The sequence below is a fragment of the Pseudorasbora parva genome, chromosome 3 (genome assembly GCF_024679245.1).
Source record: "Pseudorasbora parva isolate DD20220531a chromosome 3, ASM2467924v1, whole genome shotgun sequence".
Classification (NCBI taxonomy): domain Eukaryota; kingdom Metazoa; phylum Chordata; class Actinopteri; order Cypriniformes; family Gobionidae; genus Pseudorasbora; species Pseudorasbora parva.
Genome location: NC_090174.1, coordinates 62,734,677 through 62,757,701, shown reverse-complemented (window position 1 = coordinate 62,757,701; position 23,025 = coordinate 62,734,677). Strand labels below are relative to the sequence as shown.

The 23,025-nt window shown below is 39.7% G+C and overlaps 1 protein-coding gene across 1 annotated transcript in view; it reads right to left on the bottom strand.

Annotated features, from left to right (window-relative positions):
- ass1 (argininosuccinate synthase 1) overlaps nt 1-23,025 on the bottom strand; it is a 56,380-nt gene that overhangs the window by 229 nt on the left and 33,126 nt on the right. Inside the window, exons 10-14 of the mRNA XM_067439763.1 lie at nt 20,057-20,141; nt 19,884-19,948; nt 9,062-9,193; nt 5,078-5,234; nt 1,416-1,481 (exon numbers count right to left, since the gene is read on the bottom strand). Coding sequence (XP_067295864.1) covers nt 1,416-1,481; nt 5,078-5,234; nt 9,062-9,193; nt 19,884-19,948; nt 20,057-20,141 — 505 coding nt within the window. The remainder of the gene's footprint in view (nt 1-1,415; nt 1,482-5,077; nt 5,235-9,061; nt 9,194-19,883; nt 19,949-20,056; nt 20,142-23,025) is intronic.

The window sequence follows — 23,025 nt, the reverse complement described above, 5'->3', positions numbered from 1 at the left end:
TAAAATATTATAAAAAGATTTTGTAAGCATATTGGGTAATTGTGTGTGTTTTATTTCTGATGACGCAGCCTAATAGTGCTATTTTCATGATTTATCACATTTTTTATGTGGTTCAGATACAATCATATTTTGAGTTTCTATTTATTAAACATATTTCCTTCATTGTATCAACTCAAATTTTTTATTTCAATAAACTCAAAATTTTAAGGCAAGCAGGTTACTAACTTTCTTAAGTTAAACCAAATTTTTTTTTTACATTGTAGTTACGCCAGGCGCAATCAGTAACTATTAATGACCTAATAAGGAACTATCTTAGTCCTGAATTCGATGTCACTTACTGATTAGTTCAGCTTGTTTCCATATTAGCTAATAGTAGTGCACTGTAAAAAAATGTGTTGGTTTTTGTTGGTTTAACTTAAAAAAGTAAGTAACCTGGTTGCCTTAAAATGTTGAGTTTACTGAAATTAAAAATTTGAGTTGATACAATGAAGGAAATTTGTTTAATAAAATGTATCTGAACCACATAAAAAATGTGATAAATCATGAAAATAGCACAATTTGGCTGCGTCATCAGGAATAAAACACAATTACCCAATATGCTTACAAAATCTTTTAATAATATTTGAATAAAGGTTGACGAATCTCAAAAAATGTTAATTCTATTAACTCAAAATTTTAATTTCAATGAACTCAAAATTAAGGCAACCAGGTAACTTTTTTTCTAAATAATTTTTTCAGTGTAGCTGAAGTGATAATGTTGTGCTACGCATTAGTCCTGCATTACTTCCTGCATAGTTATCTACACTGTAAAACATTTTTGTTGGTTTAACTTAAGAAAGTAAGTAACCTTGCCTTTAAATGTTGAGTTTATTGAAATTAAAAAATTGAGTTGAGACAATGAAGGAAATTTGTTTAATAAATAGAAACTCAAAATATTATTGTGTCTGAACCACATAAAAAATGTGATAAATCATGAAAATAGCACTATTTGGCTGCGTCATCAGAAATAAAACACACACAATTACCCAATATGCTTACAAAATCTTTTAATAATATTTGAATAAAGGTTGACGAATCTCAAAAAATTTTAATTCTATTAACTCAAAATATTAATTTCAATGAACTCAAAATTAACCAGGTAACCTTTTTCTAAATAATTGTTTACAGTGTATTAATAACAGACCATTATTCTAAAGTGTTACCTATTATTTATCTTATTTTAAGCAAAAGCTCTATTAATTTTGAGTAATTTTTCCCCAAAGCAAGAGGATAATATATACTTGTCTAGTAAATGTTTCTTAATGTAAGATTTTTTAGATATTTAGACTAGAAACAAGACAAAAATACTAAGAAAAGCTTGTTTTGCAGTGTGCCAAACACCCAAGGAGCTCAGAATTAGAGACTCAGAGACTGACCTGACCGCATTGATCTTGATGAATCCTGAAGCGTCGCAGGGGTCGTAGTCGCCCTGAACGTCCATACTGTTAAACACAAAGCAGAGATGGAGGCGTTTCGTAACATTACACCGGATCAATACGGCATGCGGCAGTAACAGCAGAAAAAGAGAAAGATTATTGAACATAACAGACATGATCCTTCAGAAATCATTTACGTTTTGTTTCCGGATTCTTGGATGAAACGTTCACGAGTGTGTGTGACATGTGTATCGGTGTAATCGCCGCAGGACAACATTGTGACATTTCTTGCGGATCGATGCGTTGTGGGAGGAAACCGCTGTGGTAATAACACTGTTTGATCGTGAGATGCTCACATTATCCTTTACATACATTTAGTCTGTTTGCAAAGTTGTGTAATTATAAGACACCGAGGTTTTGGCCAGAAGTGTCCAAATGCAGAGAGCAATATAATTAGTTATACTTTAAATATATGATTTGATATTTAAAATAATAATATAATATATATATATATATATATATATATATATATATATATATATATATGATATTTAAATCAAATTACAGTTACATCTGGTAAGTATTTTAGATTGAGTTTTAATGTTTATTTAATTAGTCATTTATTTAATTTAAACATTAATGAAAACAGCGATTGGTGATTCTTAGACTCTGCAGATATAATACAGTTCTGCTTATAAGCTTCATAACCCTTGCAGAATATGCAAAATTTTAACAAAATAAGAACGATCACATAAAAATTGCATGTTGCTTTTATTAAGTGCTGTCCTGAATACGACATAGGCGTACGTTTTATGATATTGTGTTGGTCCCCCTGACCCGTCGACTCCTCTAGACCCCTGAAGGTGTGCTGTGGTATCTGGCACTAAGATGTTAGCATCAGACCCTTTAAGTCCTGTAAGTTACGAGATTGATCGGATTTGTTTGTTCAGCTCATCCCACAGATGCTCGATTGGATTGAGATCTGGGGAATCTGGAGGCCGAGTCGACGCCTCAAACTGGTTGTTGTGCTCCTCAAACCATTCCTGAAGCATTTGTGCTTTGTGTCAGGAGCATTATACTGCTGGAAGAGCCACAGCCACCAGAATACCGTTTCCATCAAAGGCTGAACATGGTCTCAGCAATGCTTAGGTAGGTGGAGCGAGTCAAAGTCACATCCACATGGATGGAGGACCCAAGGTTTCCCAGCAGAACATTGGCCAAAGCATCACACTGCCTCCGCCGGCTCGCCTTCTTCCCATAGTGCATCCTGGGGCCATGTGTTCCCCAGGTAAGCCACACACACACACACACACCCGGCCATCACCGTGATGTAGAAGAACACGTGATTCCTCAGAGCAGGCCACCTTCTTCCATTGCTCCGTGGTCCAGTTCTGATGCTCACGTGCCACTGTTGGTGCTTTCGGCGGGGTCAGGGGTCAGAGGTCACCCTGCCGCCCCATACGCCTCAAACTGAGCTGCTCTGTGTATTCTGACAGCTTTCTATCAGAACCAGCATTAACTTCTGGAGCAGTTTGAGCTCCAGTAGCTCGTCTGTTTGATCGGACCCCACGGGCCAGCCTTCGCTCCCCACGTGCATCAATGAGCCTTGGCCGCCCATGACCCTGTGGCCGGTTCTCCACTGGTCCTTCCTTGGAGCACTTTTGATAGATACTGACCACTGCAGACCGGGAACAGCCCACAAGAGCTGCAGTTTTGGAGATGCTCTGACCCAGTCGTCTAGCCGTCACAATCTGGCCAAACTCGCTCAAATCCTTACGCTTGCCCATTTCTCCTGCTTCACACACATCAACTCTGAGGACAAAATGTTCACTTGCTGCCTAATATATCAGGAGATGAAGAGATCATCAGTGTTATTCACTTCACCTGTATATGCAATTTTCTTCAGTGCGTTTGATTGAATAAACATTTGATTCATTTAAGATGGGGTGATAATGTGTGTGTGTGTGTGTGTGTGTGTGTGTGTGTGTGTAAATTCAAACGACCAATTCATTCTATTGTCGAATACTATTTATTTAGTATGGATAGTATGCGAATTGGGACGCAGGGAGAGTTCAAGCAGTCATCTTTATTTATATCGTGCTTTTCCAACGCCGATTGTGTCTAAGCAGCTTCAGTGTTAAACAGGACAATATTGTAGCATAATGTGATTTGTCTGTACAGTCGTTCTGGAGAAAACAGTGATGTTATCGTTATCAGAGTTATGACAGATTGGGAAGATAATCATAATGCGCTTCTTTCATGGGACGCTCTGTCGCCTTGAGCTAAAGTGGCGGGACGAGGAAAGGCCCCGACCTTTGAACCCTACGCTTCCACACTTAAACGGCATGAAACGGCAACTTTAGCCATTAGCCATTTGGTCAGCTTTAGGATGAGCTGATCCGCCCTGAGGACACACAGGGGTCAAACCCTGATGACCTCTGTGACATCATCACACACACACACACACACACACACACAAATCAGACATTACTTCTGTTGCGATGCTCTTTTACTACAGCAAACGTTTATTTGAAGTCCCACTAATATTTCAATATTTTATCAACACGTTCGCATGTTTACGGTTCTCTGATGATCACGTGACATGCACGTTAACATTTATAGTTTATTTTATTTTAGATTTAAGAAGTCCTCTTTTTAGTGGTAATAGTCTCTCAGTCAACTAATATTTTTATTTATAAAGTAATAATAATTATTATTATCTATAAAATAAAGACTGTAATAATCAAATTATTATTATTAAATAATTGTATATATTTTATTTTTATATAATGAAGCATAAATTATTATTATCATTAACTGTATTAAAATTAAGAATAGTAACATTATATGATTTTACACAATATATAATATTTTCATATAATAGAAAATAAAAATTATATAAGAATAACAACATTAATAATGATTATTATTATTATTATTATTATTATTATTATTATTATTACAAAACTGTATATAATATTTTTATAGAGTAAAAAATTATAATAATAATTATTAACTCTAAGAATGAAGACTAATAACATTAATAATAATTTTAATACGTTTATATAATAGGCCACTATAACATTTTTACAGAAAAAAAATCATTCAAATTATTATTATATTTATTATTAACAATAAAAATGAATAACAACATTAATATTAATTCTTATTATTATTATTATTATTATAATACGTTTTATATAATATTTTTATATAATAAAAATAATAAATATCATTAACTATAAAAATGAAGACTGTTATAAATTATAATTGCACTTAAAAAAACTGAATATATTCAATAATTATATTAAGTTACAAAACTAATATTTATGTCTTAAATTATTCACTTTTAATTTAATTTTAGCTCCTCGTGCTTTTATTTTGGCGGAAAACTGGTCAAATGCTGTAAAACTGTAACTCGAGTCACTAAAAACTTTTTCTATTACAATTTCAGAGTGAATATATTTAATATAATAATATATTTGTAATGTATTCGATAAAAATCGCAGCCTTTGATTTGATAAACGCAATCATTAAGCTATATGGCGGTTATTGTGGAGCCTCATTTATGTCTTTTAATGACATTATTAATAATCGCGAGCCCCTGTACTACTCATCCGACTGAGAGCAGATGCTGTAAAGCCATGAGGTGTGGAGCTTACCTGACCAGCTCCTCGTTGTACAGAGATTTGGGCGACTCTCGGCCCAGGATGTAAACTTGGCCCTTGAAGACGGAGAGCTGAACGCGGCCCTCCACATTCTCCTGAGATTTATCAACGCAGTGACGGATAAACTCACACTCCGGACTGAACCAGAACCCTGAGCGGAGACAGAAGGACTTCATTAATACTCATCCATCAAACACATGGCACAGGCGTTCCTTTAAAGGGTTAGTTCAGCCAAAAATGAAATGTCTGTCATTAATAATATCGCTCCACACCCGTAAGACCTCCGTTCATCTTCACACACAGTTTAAGATATTTTACATTTAGTCCGAGAGCGTATGCAAGTGTATGCACACTATACTGTCCATGTCCAGAAAGGGAATAAAAACATCATCACAGTAGTCCATATGAGACATCAGTGGGTTAATTAGAGTCTCTTGAAGCATCCAAAATACATTTGGGTCCAAAAATAACAAAAACTACGACTTTATTCAGCATTGGCTTCTCTTCCGGGTTTGTGTTCAATCCTCAAATAAAGATTCAAACGGTTATGAATCAGTGAATCGATTCAGCAAATGAATCAATACGCTGATTCATAACTGTTTAAATCTTTATTTACTTTATCTTAAACTGTGTTTTGAAGATGAACGGTGAGTTCATCTTCATGTTCGGATCGCGTGTCGCGTGACTTTGGTGAATCGCGAATCATGAATCGATTCACTGAGTCAAAACAGTTCGAATCTTTGTTTTGAAATCGGCCATCACTATATAAGTCGTTATTTAGTTTTTTGCGCACTAACTCTATTCTGGCCTCTTCATCAATGATTGTAGAGCCGCTGTAGTGAGATGGGCTTTGTAACGACGTCTTTAGTGCCTTTATGGGTCTTGAGAGAGGAAATGACATTGGTGTCAATGAAGGCCTTTCTGAGCCATCGGATTTCAACACTAATATCTTCATCTGTGTGTGAAGATGAGCGGAGGTCTGACGGCTTTCAAACCACAGGAGGAATTAATGACAGAAACACACACACACACACACACACACACACACACACACACACACACACACAACACACACACACACACACACACACACACACACACACACACACACACACACACACACACACACACACACACACACACACACACACACATCTCCATCTGATCACACCCGAGGATTTCCACTCAACGGGACATCTGTTATTTGAGGATTGAACAAAAACCCAGAAGAGAAGCCAATGCTGAATAAAGTCGTAGTTTTTGTTATTTTTGGACCCAAATGTATTTTGGATGCTTCAAGAGACTCTAATTAACCCACTGATGTCTCATATGGACTACTGTGATGATGTTTTTATTCCCTTTCTGGACATGGACAGTATAGTGTGCATACACTTGCATACGCTCTCGGACTAAATATAAAATATCTTAAACTGTGTGTGAAGATGAACGGAGGTCTTACGGGTGTGGAGCGACATCATTAATGACAGACATTTCATTTTTGGGTAAACTAACCCTTTAAGCATAAACTCACTTCATATTGATCAGTATCTTCATTCATTTTGCATATCTTTAATTTAAGAGAAGACAGACACACAGAGGAGGAGGAGGAGGAGGAGCATTATTTAGTCAGAAGCGAGAGTCCCGTCCGTGCTGTAATATATTCAGCACACAGGTGTGTGAAGCAGCCCGTCTCTCTGTGGGACGTGGACTGACCCGGCTCTGCGAGGCTCCTTTTCTCAGTGTAAGACTCTAATGAGTTTAATCTGCGGCGAGCGTCCTGCGGCTTTAATCGCACTGCCTCTGTAATCAGCCTCTAATGGGCCAAATCCTATTATGAGAGAGGAGGAGCAGAGAGAAACCTGCTGCTCACAACACACAGATTAAGACACCTGAGACACAGATACACACACACAAACGCGCACGCACACACACACGCACACACGCGCACGCACACACACACACGTTTGTTTCACTATATTAGTGAGGACATTACATAGACTTCCATTGATTTTTTATCAGGTTAATGACCGATTTATAAGCCTTTTTAACCAGTGAGGACCAGTCCAATGTCAAACTACTGAGTTGTTTTCATATTTTACTATTTAAGTGAGGACATTTGTGCCCTCACAAGTACTGGCAAACAAGGAACACACACGTGCACACACACGCACACGCACACACACATACACACACACACACACTGCAAAAAATGCTCTTCTTACTTCGTCTTGTTTCTAGTCTAAATATCTAACAGTTCTTAAATCAAGATGCACTAGATCAGTAAAATGACATATTTTCTTGTTTTGTAGAAAATAAAGTTTTTGCTTAAAACAGGCAAAATGATCTGCCAATGGGGTGAGAAAAATAACCTTATTTCTGATTGAAATCTTGTTTCTTGTCTCAAACCGAAATAAGGTTATTTTTCTCACCCCATTGGCAGATCATTTTGCCTGTTTTAAGCAAAAACTTTATTTTCTACAAAACAAGAAAAAATATGTAATTTTACTGATCGATTAAAGAGGTACTTCAGCGCTGGGAAGATGAATCTGTATTTAAACTGGGTCATTAATGTAGTAGAAATGTGAAATTATTTTTGAATTTGGTGCTTTCTAGACTGAGAAAAGACAGGAAATGTATTTTTGTCTCATGGGGATGAAAGACTACAATTCCCAGAATGCTTCACTGCCCTGTGAGGCCATTCCCAAAGCCACCGCTACTGGATTACAGTGACTGAGTTAGAGAAGACACTACGATTAAAAACTGAACGTGTGTGTTCAATATAATGAGTGAGTCGCCGCGCGAGTATCACAGCACTGAGCACTAACTGCAGGAGTGAGATAAATGAGCTGATGAGCTCTCGTGATGAGAGCTGAGGTAATCGCGACTACACTCGCGGCATACATTCACAACGCATGTTCAGTCTGGCGCGTTTCAGTTCATGCCTTTGCAAGCTTAACTTTCAGAAATTAATTTGAAAAGTTAAAAGACTTACATTGCTCACCATAGCTCCGTTTAAATGAGTGCCTGTAGCTGTGAGCTGAGCTCTGAGTGTGATCTCCATCCTCATGAGCGGGTTCAAAACATGCGGAAATGGCTCCCTCTGCTGGCTGGAGTCTTTAGCCTTATTCCAAACATTCCTCCTATGATGCAAATATCGTCAATTTGCATCATAGGAGGAATTTTTCCAGAAATAAAATGCATAAATCTCTTGTCTCAGGGGGATATGAGGGGGGAAAGCACAATCATTTGAATATACTCCAGGGTTTCTACTGATACAAAGCCATATGCTAATCGCTGAAGTAACCCTTTAAATGCATCCTGATTTAAGAATATTTAGATATTTGGACTGGAAACAAGAAAAAAATACTAAATAAGAGCAGCATTTTTTGCAGTGCACCGTACCGTTATAGATTTAAGGGGTGGCTGTATGCGATTTCTCTTTTGTAACTTTAGTTAGTGTGTAATGTCGCTGCTTGAGCATAAACAGTCTCTGTAAAGTTACAGCGCTGAAAGTTCACTGCAAACGGAGATATTGTCTTTTAAAGTTACGGCAGTTTATTGCCTACAAAAATGGCCGGTTTGGACTACAACGAGCTTCTTCCTGGGTTGGTGACATCATAAACCCTCGCTAGTCTCCGCAGATGTGACTTCTGCCCGTAATGGGAAGGGGCGTGGCCTTAACCTGTGCTTCAGCCAATAAAAATACAGGAAACTACATTTGGCAATCTAACCAATTTTAGACCATTGTGTTTTTCAGAGGGAGGGGCTTCATAGAAGCAGGAAGCAAACGAGCCGTTCAAAGCACAGACAGCGGTGTGGAATAAAGGGAGAATAGAAGAAAAATACAGCGTTTAAAAAAGAAGAATTAAGACATGTTATACTGCGCCCCATAAACACAACCAAGCCTAGAAAAAAAAAAACACAGAACCGCCCCTTTTAGACACCTGAGACACACACACACACACACACACACAGTACCGTTATAGATGAGCTCCGAGAACTTGATGCCGAGATTCTGCTTGATCTTCCGAACCTCTCGGTCCATCGTAAAGGTCTCGATGTCCAGGTGAGCGTGAAGCAGGATGGTTCCTCCAGGGGTTTCGTAGATTCCTGACGGATACAACACCACACATCTCTCTTATATCTGCAGGTTTTGTGAAGGCAACCTTTTTAAGACCAATTAAAGGGATAGTTCACCCAAAAATGAAAATTGTCATCATTTATTCACCCTTCTCTACAAAAGAAGATATTTGGAAGAATGTTTATAACCAAGCAGAGAGAGCAACCATTCACTATAGTATTTTCCCCCCTTCTATGGTAGTGAATGGCTGCTCTCTCTGCTTGGTTATAAACATTCTTCCAAATATCTTCCCCTGTGTTCAGTTGAAGACAGAAACTCATACAGGTTTGGAACAACATGAGGCTGAGTAAATGATGACAATTTTCATTTTTGGGTGATCCCTTTAATGCCATGATATTGAATTTAAGGTCTTTACAAACAAACAAATCAAAACTTTAAGACCCACAGAAGGCCTGTATGTACACTTTTAATCGACAGATAGTGAGCGCACTGGGGACTGATCCAGGCTGGATATACCCAATGAAATCCAAATCCCCCTGATGGGCAGATTGACAGCAGGATGAATGATAATAGAACCAGGAAAGGCAACAATCGTCCTCTGTCAGGATCCAGCGGTCAGGTCGACCCTACCCTACAATTTCCGGCTCTGTGTCTGACACACAGAAATGAAGCTTTCACTCAGACGTCTGCAGGGTCAAAGACCATCAGAGACGCCGTACAAAAGATGATGAGCCATCGGATATTCTTCAGAGCCAAGTCTTTACACACACACACACACACGTTTGTTTTTGTGACATATGGGGACATTGACATTCCATAGGCGTAATGGTTTTTATACTGTACTAACTGTATTTTTTATCCCCTTAAACTGCCCCTACCCCTAAACCTACCCAACACACACACACACACACACACACACACACACAGCCCCTAAACCTACCCATCACAGGAAACATTCTGCATTTTTACTTTCTCATAAAAACTCCTCCTGTGTGATTTATAAGCCTTTTGTAAAGTGGGGCCATGGGTAATGTCCTCATATTTCACCCTCTCCTGTAATACCTGTGTCATACCCATGACATTATACACATTTGTGTCCCCATATGTCACAAAAACATGACCACACACACACACACACACACACACACACACACACACACACACACACACACACACACACACACACACACACACACACACACACACACACACAAAAAAAGCATTATACACATTTGTGTCCTCATGTCACAAAAACATGCCCCTGAGAGAGGACCAGGCCTGGACTTTATGTTGAGTTTTCTTTATGTTTTGTTATGTGTGTGTGGGCAGTCGTCCATGAGGGGCTGCCTGCGGTTTACTTTCGTTTTGTTTATTTAATAAAAGTAGTTAAACGTTCACCGTTTCCCGCCTCCTTCCTTCCAATCAAAGAACCCCGTTACACTGGTGCCAAAGCCCAAGAGGAAGGCCAATGTAATAAAGTTCGTAGATTGGAAGGAAGGAGGCGGGAAACGGTGAACGTTTAACTACTTTTATTAAATAAACAAAACGAAAGTAAACCGCGGGCAGCCCCTCATGGACGACTGCCCACACACACATAACAAAACAAAGTAAATTCAACATAAAGTCCAGGCCTGGTCCTCTCTCGTCTTCCGCTGCCTTCGCTCCTCCTTTTATGCTCCCGTCACTCGGCCGCGAGACGAGACCGGTGTGTCGCGCAGCTGGTACTCATTACCACTCGTCACCGGCCCGCTCTCGCTGTCCCTCGCCCCGCTGCTTGCCACTATACATACAGATTTTAAAGAATCAACTATTCTGTAATTATCACCCCATCTTAAAAAAAAATGCATATATACAGGTGAAGTGAATAACACTGATGATCTCTTCATCTCCTGATATATTAGGCAGCAAGTGAACATTTTGTCCTCAGAGTTGATGTGTGTGAAGCAGGAGAAATGGGCAAGTTTGGCCAGATTGTGACGGCTAGACGACTGGGTCAGAGCATCTCCAAAACTGCAGCTCTTGTGGGCTGTTCCCGGTCTGCAGTGGTCAGTATCTATCAAAAGTGCTCCAAGGAAGGACCAGTGGAGAACCGGCCACAGGGTCATGGGCGGCCAAGGCTCATTGATGCACGTGGGGAGCGAAGGCTGGCCCGTGGGGTCCGATCAAACAGACCAGCTACTGGAGCTCAAACTGCTCCAGAAGTTAATGCTGGTTCTGATAGAAAGCTGTCAGAATACACAGAGCAGCTCAGTTTGAGGCGTATGGACCAGTCAGGGTGACCTCTGACCCCTGACCCCGCCGAAAGCACCAACAGTGGCACGTGAGCATCAGAACTGGACCCCGGAGAAATGGAAGAAGGTGGCCTGGTCTGAGGAATCACATGTTCTTCTACATCACGTGGATGGCCGGGTGTGTGTGTGTGTGTGGCTTACCTGGGGAGCACATGGCCCCAGGATGCACTATGGGAAGAAGGCGAGCCGGCGGAGGCAGTGTGATGCTTTGGCCAATGTTCTGCTGGGAAACCTTGGGTCCTCCATCCATGTGGATGTGACTTTGACACGCTCCACCTACCTAAGCATTGCTGAGACCATGTTCAGCCTTTGATGGAAACGGTATTCTGGTGGCTGTGGCTCTTCCAGCAGGATAATGCTCCTGACACAAAGCACAAATGCTTCAGGAATGGTTTGAGGAGCACAACAACCAGTTTGAGGCGTCGACTCGGCCTCCAGATTCCCCAGATCTCAATCCAATCGAGCATCTGTGGGATGAGCTGAACAAACAAGTCCGATCCACCTCGCAACATACAGGACTTAAAGGATTCAGTGGTCTTCAGTAGTCTAGAGGAGTCGACGGCTCAACAAAAGGGGGACAAACATTTATTTATTCACTGTTTATTAGTCCAGGATATAAGGATATTACATATTGATTTGGCTTAAATGAAACAGACTAAGTTTTCCCAACGTACCACAGAAATAATAAGCCACCAAAACCACTTTGAGATTTCTTCTATTAAAGCTGCGACTCCTTTATTAAACAAAAGCTCTGTGTGTAAAACAATCTCCGTCCCCGGGGCCCAAACCCCTGAACGCCACAGTAACTCCTGCCCAAAACAAGACTTAGCAAATTACCCTTCGCTTAAGTCCTGAAAAGTGGCAATCTGATACATTAAGACTCCGAGGGATTTAGTGCAGGAGATTGCGGGACTAAAGCATCAGGAAAATCAGATAAAAGTCTCTTCTAACACCGTCAGGCATTAAGATCTCCAGAGATGAAGCCAGAGGAGCGCAGATTATGCCGACACAAGCGCCCTGGTTTACACTCATCTTTTACACAGTTCAGATGTGTGTGTTGAGAGGTTAAACGTCTCATGGGCCCATCAGGCGTCCTCACACACACACACACAGGTAACACACGGGTTGGCTTATCATTCCTCGCTCCTGCCCGGGCAGAAAGAGCTCAGGAGCGTTGCGTTAATGCCGCTTTAACACTTCAAAAGGTGTTTTACACACACACACACACACACACACACACACACACACACACACTCAGCTGACGTGAAGGGCTTAATGACTGAGGGTCACTCCACACTTTAGTCAATTACATAAAAAAACTATACTAAAATCAGAGACAATGAACTAAAAACACTGAAATTAAATACAAATATATTAAAACTTTATAATATTAACAAAAACTATAATACTATATGAAAGTCTCTCATTAACATACCTTAAATAATGATTTGATCTATTTTTACTACATGGTGTTAGTAATGTAAAGCCTGAGATGCCATAATACTAGATTATATTCACTATTGAAATGAATTAATTTCTATTAATTTTCTAACATCTCCAGATTTTCATTCAGATTTGTTCTTGAACATTAAAACATGTTTTTTGTGTCTCTTCTGCTCACCAAAGCTGTGTTTATTTTATATAAAAATACATTAAAAACAGAGAAATATTCCTCCAGTATATTCTCTATGTGAATATATACACTGTACAAAATTATTTAGAAAAAAAGTTACCTGGTTGCCTAAAAAGTTTGAGTTATTACAATTAATTTTTCTAGAAAATTAATAGAGTTTTTGCTTAAAATAAGATAAATAATAGGTAACACTTTAGAATAATGGTCTGTTATTAATACACTGTAAACAATTATTTAGAAAAAAAGTTACCTGGTTAATTTTGAGTTCATTGAAATTAAAATTGTGAACATTTTTTGAGATTCGACAAACTTTATTAAAATATTATTAAAAGATTTTGTAAGCATGTTGGGTAATTGTGTGTGTTATTTCTGATGACGCAGCCAAATAGTGCTATTTTCATGATTTATCAAATTTTTATGAGGTTCAGACACAATAATATTTTGAGTTTCTATTTATTAAAGGGGGGGTGAAATGCTGTTTCATGCATACTGATCTTTTTACACTGTTAAAGACTTGGATTCCCATACTAAACATAGACAAAGTTTCAAAAGTTAAGGTGGACGTTTGATGGGAGTATTTCTTTGTCAAAAATACTACTTCCGGTTAGTCATAAGTTTCGGCAAGTTTTTTGCGATCATGCGTCCACTTTGACGTTAATGGGGGCGGAATTTCCTTGTATGGGCCGTACGGACAATTCTACCGGAAGAGCGTGAGAGAGAGAGAGAGAGAGAGAGAGAGAGAGAGAGAGAGAGAGAGAGAGAGAGAGAGAGAGAGAGAGAGAGAGAGAGAGAGAGAGAGAGAGAGAGAGAGAGAGAGAGAGAGAGAGAGCGTGAGAGAGAGAGAGAGCGAGAGAGAGAGAGAGAGAGAGAGAGAGAGAGAGAGAGAGAGAGAGAGAGCGTGAGAGAGAGAGCGAAAGCAACAGGCTACGCCCATCAAAGCGGGGCTCGTAGGCTGCGCTGCACAGGTGATGTGACTTCAAGAAATTAACAATGTCACCAAAAAAGTGCGTTTTTGGTTGCCAGACCAAGACAGTCCTGCACAGATTCCCCAAAACCCCGCGTTAAGGCAACAGTGGATGTAATTTGCTTTTCCGGATCAGCAACTGAGTTGCGCAAAGGTTTCTGTCTGTTCGCTGCATTTTGGTGCCGACTGTTTCATAAACAAGGCCCAGCTCGACGCCGGATTTTCCGATCGCCTAATGCTGAAGGATGGAGCAGTCCCAACGATAAAGGTCCCAACGTAAGAACCGCGGGCGGTGAGTGAGACTGCTTCAAATGTCTGTGTTTTTGCCTATGCTCATCAAGTAGCCCAAACATGATCACGTATAGTTAATTGATCAATGGAGCATGCGATGTGTAGTGCGTGTACATTTGTTTAGCTGGCCACTATATGTGTAACTTTATGTTTGTGTATTGTAAAAGCACTCCAAACAACAATACACAAAGAGGGGGGAAATATGTTGAACTAAATAAGCGCGCTTCTTCATTCAAATGCGCTACTATTCCGTGTCTTTCTATGTAAACACTAACTTAACCTGCCGTGCAAAACCAGTCCGCTTACTAACGTCTACACAAACCACGCGTAAACACACACACACACGTGCACAACTGCACTTCCCACATGTACACCTTCAAAGACAAAAATACGACGATATAATTCAAGTATAAATATGTAAATAACACAAGCCGCTAAGCATATTATATAGTTAGTGTATAACTTGTAGCACATAGAGACGTCCTGCTCTAGTCGTTTTTGCTGCTGCTCCTGTTCAACTGCAGCCTCTGGGTCTGATTCCGGATCATAGATGTATGGCTGTATCTGATTAAAAGCCATATTTTTATTTTGAATAAAGTTTTTTTCCCGCTGTTAGGGATGACACAGCTTTACGACGCACTCGACTCAACACAATAGCAGCAGCGCACACACGTCATTATTTAGCTCCGCTCACACAACACGCCCCCACCCGCTCGGCTTTTTTCGGAAAGACTCGGAACAGCGCATCTTTCTTATATAATTATTAAAAAAATAAAGACTTTTCGGAGATATGCAGGATGCAATGCTACTCTATAGGTACTCAAGATTGACATGACACTGACTGAAACTGAGTGTTTCACCCCCCCTTTAAACAAATTTCCTTCATTGTATCAACTCAAATTTTTAATTTCAATAAACTCAAAATTTTAAAGCAACCAGGTTACTTACTTTTTAAGTTAAACCAACAAAAAACAACTAATTTTTTACAGTGTAGTAAAGTGTAATTATTCCTTTGATTAAAGCTGAATTTATCATCATTTCACTGTAAAAAACTATTGTTGGTTTAACTAAAAAAAGTAAGTAACCTGGATGCCTTAAAATGTTAAGTTTGTTGAAATTTAAAATTTGAGTTGATACAATGAAGGAAATTTGTTTAATAAATAGAAACTCTAGAAATTAAAACAAGATTATTTTTCTCACCCCATTGGCAGATTATTTATCTTATTTTAAGTAAAAACTCTCTTCATTTTGAGTTATTTCCCCCAAAACAAGACAATTACTTTGACTTGTCTAGTAAATGTTTCTTAATGTAAGATTTTTTAGATGTTTGGACTAGAAACAAGACAAAAATACTGAGTAAGAAAAGCCTTTTTTGAGGCGCCTGTAGTCCCTGATGAATAAAAGATCTGTGTTTTTAGTCTTAGTGGTAGTATTTAAATGCCAACAGTGAAGCCGAGTAGAAAATAAAGATTTCTAAATGCATGCCAATGGGGTGAGAAAAATAATCTTGTTTTCTGTTTGAATTAAGATTATTTTTCTCACCCCATTGGCAGATTATTTATCTTATTTTAAGCAAAAACTCTCTTTATTGTGAGTTATTTTTCCCAAAACAAGACAATTACTTTTGCTTGTCTAGTAAATACTTCTTGCTTTAAGAATTTTTAGATATTTAGACCGGAAACAAGAGCATTTTTTTGCAGTGTGTCTCTTTTGGAGCTCCGGATGAACTCGGTTGACTTCTTTCTCCCGGACCGTGGCACATAAACACAGGCTGTCAGGGCCGAAAGCGCAGATAAACGCAGACGTCCACATCCAGGTCTGATCTGCTGTGAACCGGCGGCGGGAAAAAAAGACGCTCCGTATTTTCCAATTCCCAGCTGCCAGTCTGCTGCGAAGCCGGAGTCAATTTGGCAATTTTGGCGTTGTGAGGAGGGACGGCGCTGTCACAGACGTTTGTCTTGTTTTCCAACACAAATATCTCAACAAAAAGTTACTTATTTCTTTATATACATGAGGACGTGCGATTTAAAGCTACACTGTGTAACTCTTTTAGTTTATTCTTAGCTAAAAACACTTAGTGCTTTCAAAAATATATGTGCTAATTAATGTATATTTACATCTTTCAAGTAATAAAGTATTCTCGTAAGTTTATAATATGCCATTGAAAACACATACGGGTGAGGGGTTCGAATGCCGGTCGCCATGTTGACCTCCATCTTGAAAGTACAGTAGCCAAAGAGGGATATACCCGTAAATTCAAGCTTCGCCTTAGCTGATGTTAGCAATGAAATGGTAAAAAAAACCGAAAACGTAAAACTATTATTTATTTTACATAGATGTCATAACCTACATGATAACTGACAAATTAAATAACTGCAAATTATAAGTTTTTTAAAGTAACCTCATCGCTTGAAGGAGCACTCATGGACGAGGTCGAACTGGAAGCCATGTTAATCTTGGACTAAATCAGCCACCGTAGGAGTTAAAACGAAACCAGAATTGAGAGGAACAGAAACTAATATTCACTGGATGGTCATAAACCTTTACACCGCTAGATGAGGAAAATATCACACAGAGGAGCTTTAAAGGTGCACTTTGCAGCTTTCCGTCCACTGGAGGGCGCCTATTCTAAACAAATCGTAGTTTGATGACGCAAAGTGTGAGCGCAGCATCTTGGGAGATGTGGTCTTCTCATCACAGCCGGTGGAAAATAGGACTCGGGCAGAAATCACGTTCATGCATGCGGTTATTAACGTTACTGTAGTCTAAAGCAGAGCAGGACCGAGTGTTGTGGAGCTGAGCACAGCTGCTGGAACGATTGTTAAACAAATACCCGCCTCGCGAATACCGGGACTTTTATTATGACGGGACAGGACACATTCGCCGGGCGCCTGCACAGATCCGCTCTTCCGGTTATGATTTTGAGGTACAGCAGCTCTGTTTATCATATTAGATACATTTAAGTGTGTTTAAAATATGACGTTACTCCGTGCGTTCACTTGTTCACACTGCTAAGAGTAAAGCGCTCCTGCCAAATAAAAGCCCAAACCGAGGATAGCGCAGATATGACGCGATTGACAGGCGACTCTCTCAAATGCAATGCTGAAACGTCCCTGTCCTCAGTTAAAATAGCAATTTTCTCACAATTTACAAATAGTTGGAAACATCTGGGATATTGTAGGTACTCAACTGAACAAAATATATCACACCGGCCTAGTGGTTTTTGGATATTTTACTGCAAAAATACTACATAGTGCACCTTTAATGTTACTGTAGAGAAGCAGAGCAGGAGCGAGTGTTTTGGAGCTGAGCACGGCCGCTGGATTGTTACACACACACACACGGCTCGTGAGCACCGGGACTTTTATTATGACGGGACGGGACACATTCGCCGGGCGCCACACTTCCGCTCTACCGGTTATGATTATGAGGTAACGCAGATCTGTTTATCATATTAGATACATTTAAGTGTGTTTAAAATGATGTTATGACTTTACTCCGTGCGTTCACTTGTTCACACTGCTGAGAGTAAAGCGCTCCTGCAGAATAAAACCGAGGGTAGCGCAGATATGACGCGATTGACAAGACCCTCAAGATTCATGATTCGGATCGCGTGTCAAACTGCTGAAATCACATGACTTTGGTGATCGGTTCACTGAGTCATAACGGTTTGAAGCTTTGTTCTGAAATCGGCCATCACTATATAAGTCGTTATTTAGTGTTTTTTGTGCACTAACTCTATTCTGGCCTCTTCATCAATGATTGTAGAGCCGCTGTAGTGAGATGGGCTTTGTAACGACGTCTTTAGTGCCTTTATGGGTCTTGAGAGAGGAAATGACATTGGTGTCAATGAAGGCCTTTCTGAGCCATCAGATTTCAACACTAATATCTTCATCTGTGTGTGAAGATGAGCGGAGGTCTGACGGCTGGCCAACCACAGGAGGAATTAATCACACAATGCACATTACAGGCTGAACTAACCCTTTAATCACGATACATAGAGGCAGAATGACGGAAAAAAAGTGAGTGCCTTAATACGAGAACTAATATCAGCCAATGGAGTCCGAAAAATACTCCTAAATCAAAAAAATAAGCACACACTCACTTTTTTTTAATATCTTGCGTCATTTTGCGTCATCTGTAAACGTATCTTGATTTATGAATGTTGAGATATTTGTGCTGGAAAACGAGACACTGAGGAGGAGGAGGAAGATGATGCTGCTCTTCAGAAAATGCTTTATAAAAGAGAGGAAAAGCTTTTGAAAAAAAACATCAAGCGTGAGGAGATTTATATTTATTTATAGACGATGATGATCATAAACTAAAGTGAAGCGTAAAAACAACCCAATGCAAAATATGAACTAACCCAGCAGGTGGGTTGTTTTAAGCAAATATTTAACCCAACTGCAGAATTAAAACAACCCAATTGCTGGGTTAGTCCATATTTGACCCAACATTGGGTTAAAACAACCCAGCATTTTTTAGAGTGTAAAGAAATGATGACAAAATTCTATTCCTATCTCGTAATAATATAGGAAAATGTATTATTATTGACAAAAATAAATGAAAAAAAGGATTTACATTTTATACTATATATTTTAATATATTTAATTATACATTCTATATTTATAAATGTGTGTGTATACAATAAATGTAACTATATTTTGCAATAACGTCAAAGTGAAAAAATATGCCTATGTTAAAATACTACAGGAAAATGTATTTATTATACTACATATATATATATATATATATATATATATATATATATATAGAGAGAGAGAGAGAGAGAGAGAGAGAGAGTGTTATTAAATGTATACATTTATATATACAATTTTATACACAACATATACATAAATAAAATATATTAGTGAGTATATGTATAATTTATTTTTTTACTTTGATTGTATCGCAAGGCAAAAAAGTAGTATTATATTTTACATTTATTGTTTATTGTACAGAAACACACACACACACACACACACACACACACACACACACACACACACACACACACACACACACACACACACACACACACACACACACTTAAATATATTAAAACATAAATATATATAAATTGTAATAATTTATATTTAATTAAAAAATATATTAATTTATAAATATACATTTATAATAATTATAATACGTTTCCTTACTATGACATAGGGATACAATTTTGTCATACTTTCTTTAGGGTGTGTGTGTGTGTGTGTGTGTGTGTGTGTGTGTGTGTGTGTGTAAAATTGTATACTATATAAACGTTTCTTTATTTTTTTAATATATTATGTAATCATAATTCAATAATAATCATAATTATTTTTTAATTTAACAATTAATAATAATATTTATTGAATTATTTAATAATAAGTATTTATGTTAATATTGAATAATTCATGAATATTCCTATAATATTAATTATAAGTCTATAATATTCGTTTTCACTGTGTCACGCGTTCGATCGGCATGAACTGATCAAGCGTAATCTGTGTATGCAGTGTAAGTTAAGCATAAATGTGAAATATAAATGTCCTTTTTACCTCTGGACTTCATCCCAATGAAGCGGTTCTCCACGATATCGATTCTGCCCACTCCATGCTTTCCACTTTACACAAGAGAGAGTCGATCATTGATGAATTAATAAATACACAACATGACAAGTGTACGTTTACATGGCTGTTTATGAACGGATCAAATCTCGAGTTCTGCTCACCCGATCTCGTTCAGGTAGCAGAAGATCTCCAGAGGACGGTCTTTGGATGTCCCTTCCTTAATGTGCGTCACTTTGACTGGAACGCCTGGAAGGATGAAAACAGACATTAGTGTGAGGAGAAGAGGTCATGACACCCGATGGAGTTTGGGTCCCTTGCCTTTGAACTGCTTAGATGGGCTTTAAAGGTGCAGTATGTAAGAAAATACAATTGGGTCAACCGGCGGCGTGCGGTGTCTCACACACACACACACACACACACACACACACACACACACACACACACACACACACACACACACACACACACACACACACACACACACACACACACACACACACACACCAGAGCACACACACTCATCAGAAAACGGACGGACAGAGACACATGTGTCTGTGAGTGTAAGTGTGTGAGTGTGTGTGAGAGTTTGAGAGTGTGTGAGTGTGTGAGAGTATGAGTGTGAGATTGTGAGTGTGTGTGTGAGTTTGATAGTGTGAGAGTGTGTGTGAGTGAGTGAGTGTGTGTGTGTGTGTGTGTGTGTGTGTGAGTGTGTGAGTCTGAGTGTGTGAGTGTGTGTAAGTCTGAGTGTGTGAGTATGTGAGAGTATGAGTGTGTGTGAGTGAGTGTGTGCGTGTGAGTGTGTGTAAGTGTGAGTGTGTGTGAGTGTGTGTGAGTGTGTGTAAGTGTGAGTGTGTCTGTGAGTGTGTGTGAGTCTGAGTGTGTGAGTGTGTGAGAGTCTGAGTGTGTCTCTTAGTGTGAGTGTGTGAGTGTGAGAATGTGTGTGAGTTTGAGAGTGTGAGAGTGTGTGTGAGTATGAGAGTGAGTCAGTGCGTGTGAGTGTGTGTGTGTGTGTGTGTGTGTGTGTGTGTGTGTGTGTGTGTGTGTGTGAGAGTCTGAAGCCCCTTTCACACTGCATGTCGGACCCGCGATATTCCCGGAGCATTGCCGGGTCGCCTTCTGTGTGAAAGCAACCACGTCCCGGGATTGATAACCGAATTCGACCCGGGTCGGGGACCTAGTAATATTGTGGTATTTGACCCGGGACGAGCGCTGTGTGAACAAAAGCCGAAACTAATGCCGCAACGTGTACGTAGTTATCGTGCGACTCCTAGAGCTTGTTTTTTCAATAACACAACCCTGCAGTGCCAGAAGAGCTCGTCGGTGTTTTAAACGCAGAGAGTGTTCGTATACAAAACTAAAATTAAACAAGCAGAAATGAGCGCAAACTGGACACAAGTCGAGACCACGGAGCTCCTTACTATCCGCGCTGAAGCGGAGATCGCTCGCCGTTATACGTCACATCCGGATGTCACGTGTCAACTCGACCCGGGACCGTTACGGGTTGTGTGTGAAAGCGCACATATTACGGTATTTCGCTGGCAGTGTGAATGGACCAAATCTAGCGGCCCGGGAACAAATGCCGGGTCGCATTATCCGTGTGTTTCCCGGAATCGCAGTGTGAAAGGGGCTCTAGAGAGAGTGTGTGAGAGTGTGAGAGAGAGTGTGAGAGTGTGTGTGTGTGAGAGAATGTGTGCGTGTGAGTGTGAGTGTGTGAGATTGTATTTGAGTCTGAGTGTGTGCGTGAGTGTGTGTGAGTGTGTGTGAATCTGAGTGTGTGCGTGTGAGTCTGAGTGTGTGTGAGTGAGTGTGAGTGTGTGTGAATCTGAGTGTGTGCGTGTGAGTGTATGTGAGTCTGAGTGTGTGCGTGAGTGTGTTTGAGTGTGAGTGTGTGTAAGTCTGAGTGTGTGCGTGAGTGTGTGTGAGTCTGAGTGTGTGTGAGTGAGTGTGAGTGTGTGTGAATCTGAGTGTGTGCGTGTGAGTGTGTGTGAGTCTGAGTGTGTGCGTGAGTGTGAGTGTGAGTGTGTGTGAGTCTGAGTGTGTGCGTGAGTGTGTGTGAGTGAGTGTGTGTGAGTCTGAGTGTGTGTAAGTCTGAGTGTGTGCGTGTGAGTGTGTGTACGAGAGTGTGTGTGTATGAGTGTGTGAGAATGTGTGTATGAGTGAGTGTGTGTGTGTGTGTCTTTTATAACATACAATAGGTTGAAATGGCTTATTTTGACGAGTTAAATGTCATATATTAATCATATAAGTTTATTTTACTGTGAAGATTCTCAGCCCTCATGATGAGTTTAGAGTAAACGATGACACTGACCGCGACAGACAGACACACACACACGGTGCAGTTCATCAAGATCCCGGCCCTTCAAATAGTTAATAATTAGATTAAAAGTTCCAATAAATGAAGCGCAGCGTGAGCGCGGAGTCTCTCGGCCACTCTCTCTCTCTCTCTCTCTCTCTCTCTCTCTCTCTCTCTCTCTCTCTCTCTCTCTCTCTCTCTCTCTCTCTCTCTCTGCTTCTTTCTATTCGTCCCCTCGGCCTTACAAACCACACAATGGCACAGAAGACACAGTTGTAGGAAAAATTACTGCTTTACATTTTTCCACTCTTTCCTCTTTTTCGCCGCTGCTCTCCCCTTTTGAGGAGCCGGGGGAAGACGTGGCAAAGAAACGGGGGTTAAAATGACAAGAGGGGAAAAAGGTTTGCTAGTTAAAGGAGAGAGACAGAGAGAAAGAAAGAAAGAGTGCTGAGAAAGTGAGGAGAAGAAAAGCCGCAGATAAACAGGTCTAGGAGCGGGCGGCGCGGGGGACGCTTTTGTGAGAAGCACTAGAACTGCTTTTCTCATGGACGTTAAATGGACGTGCTCAAATATCTATGAATACTGATGGCCGATCAAAACGGATCATAGAGCACAATGCCATCAATGCTGTCTGATGCCATCACCGCGAGACACACACACACACACACACAAAATATTTTTTTGCAATATTGTCCTGTTTAACTCTGTGAAGCTCGTTTGAAACAATCGTCATTGTAAAAGCGCTATATAAATAAAGTTGACTTGACACACACACACACACACACACACACTCATAAAAAAAATATACATACACACACGTTTGTTTTTGTAACATAT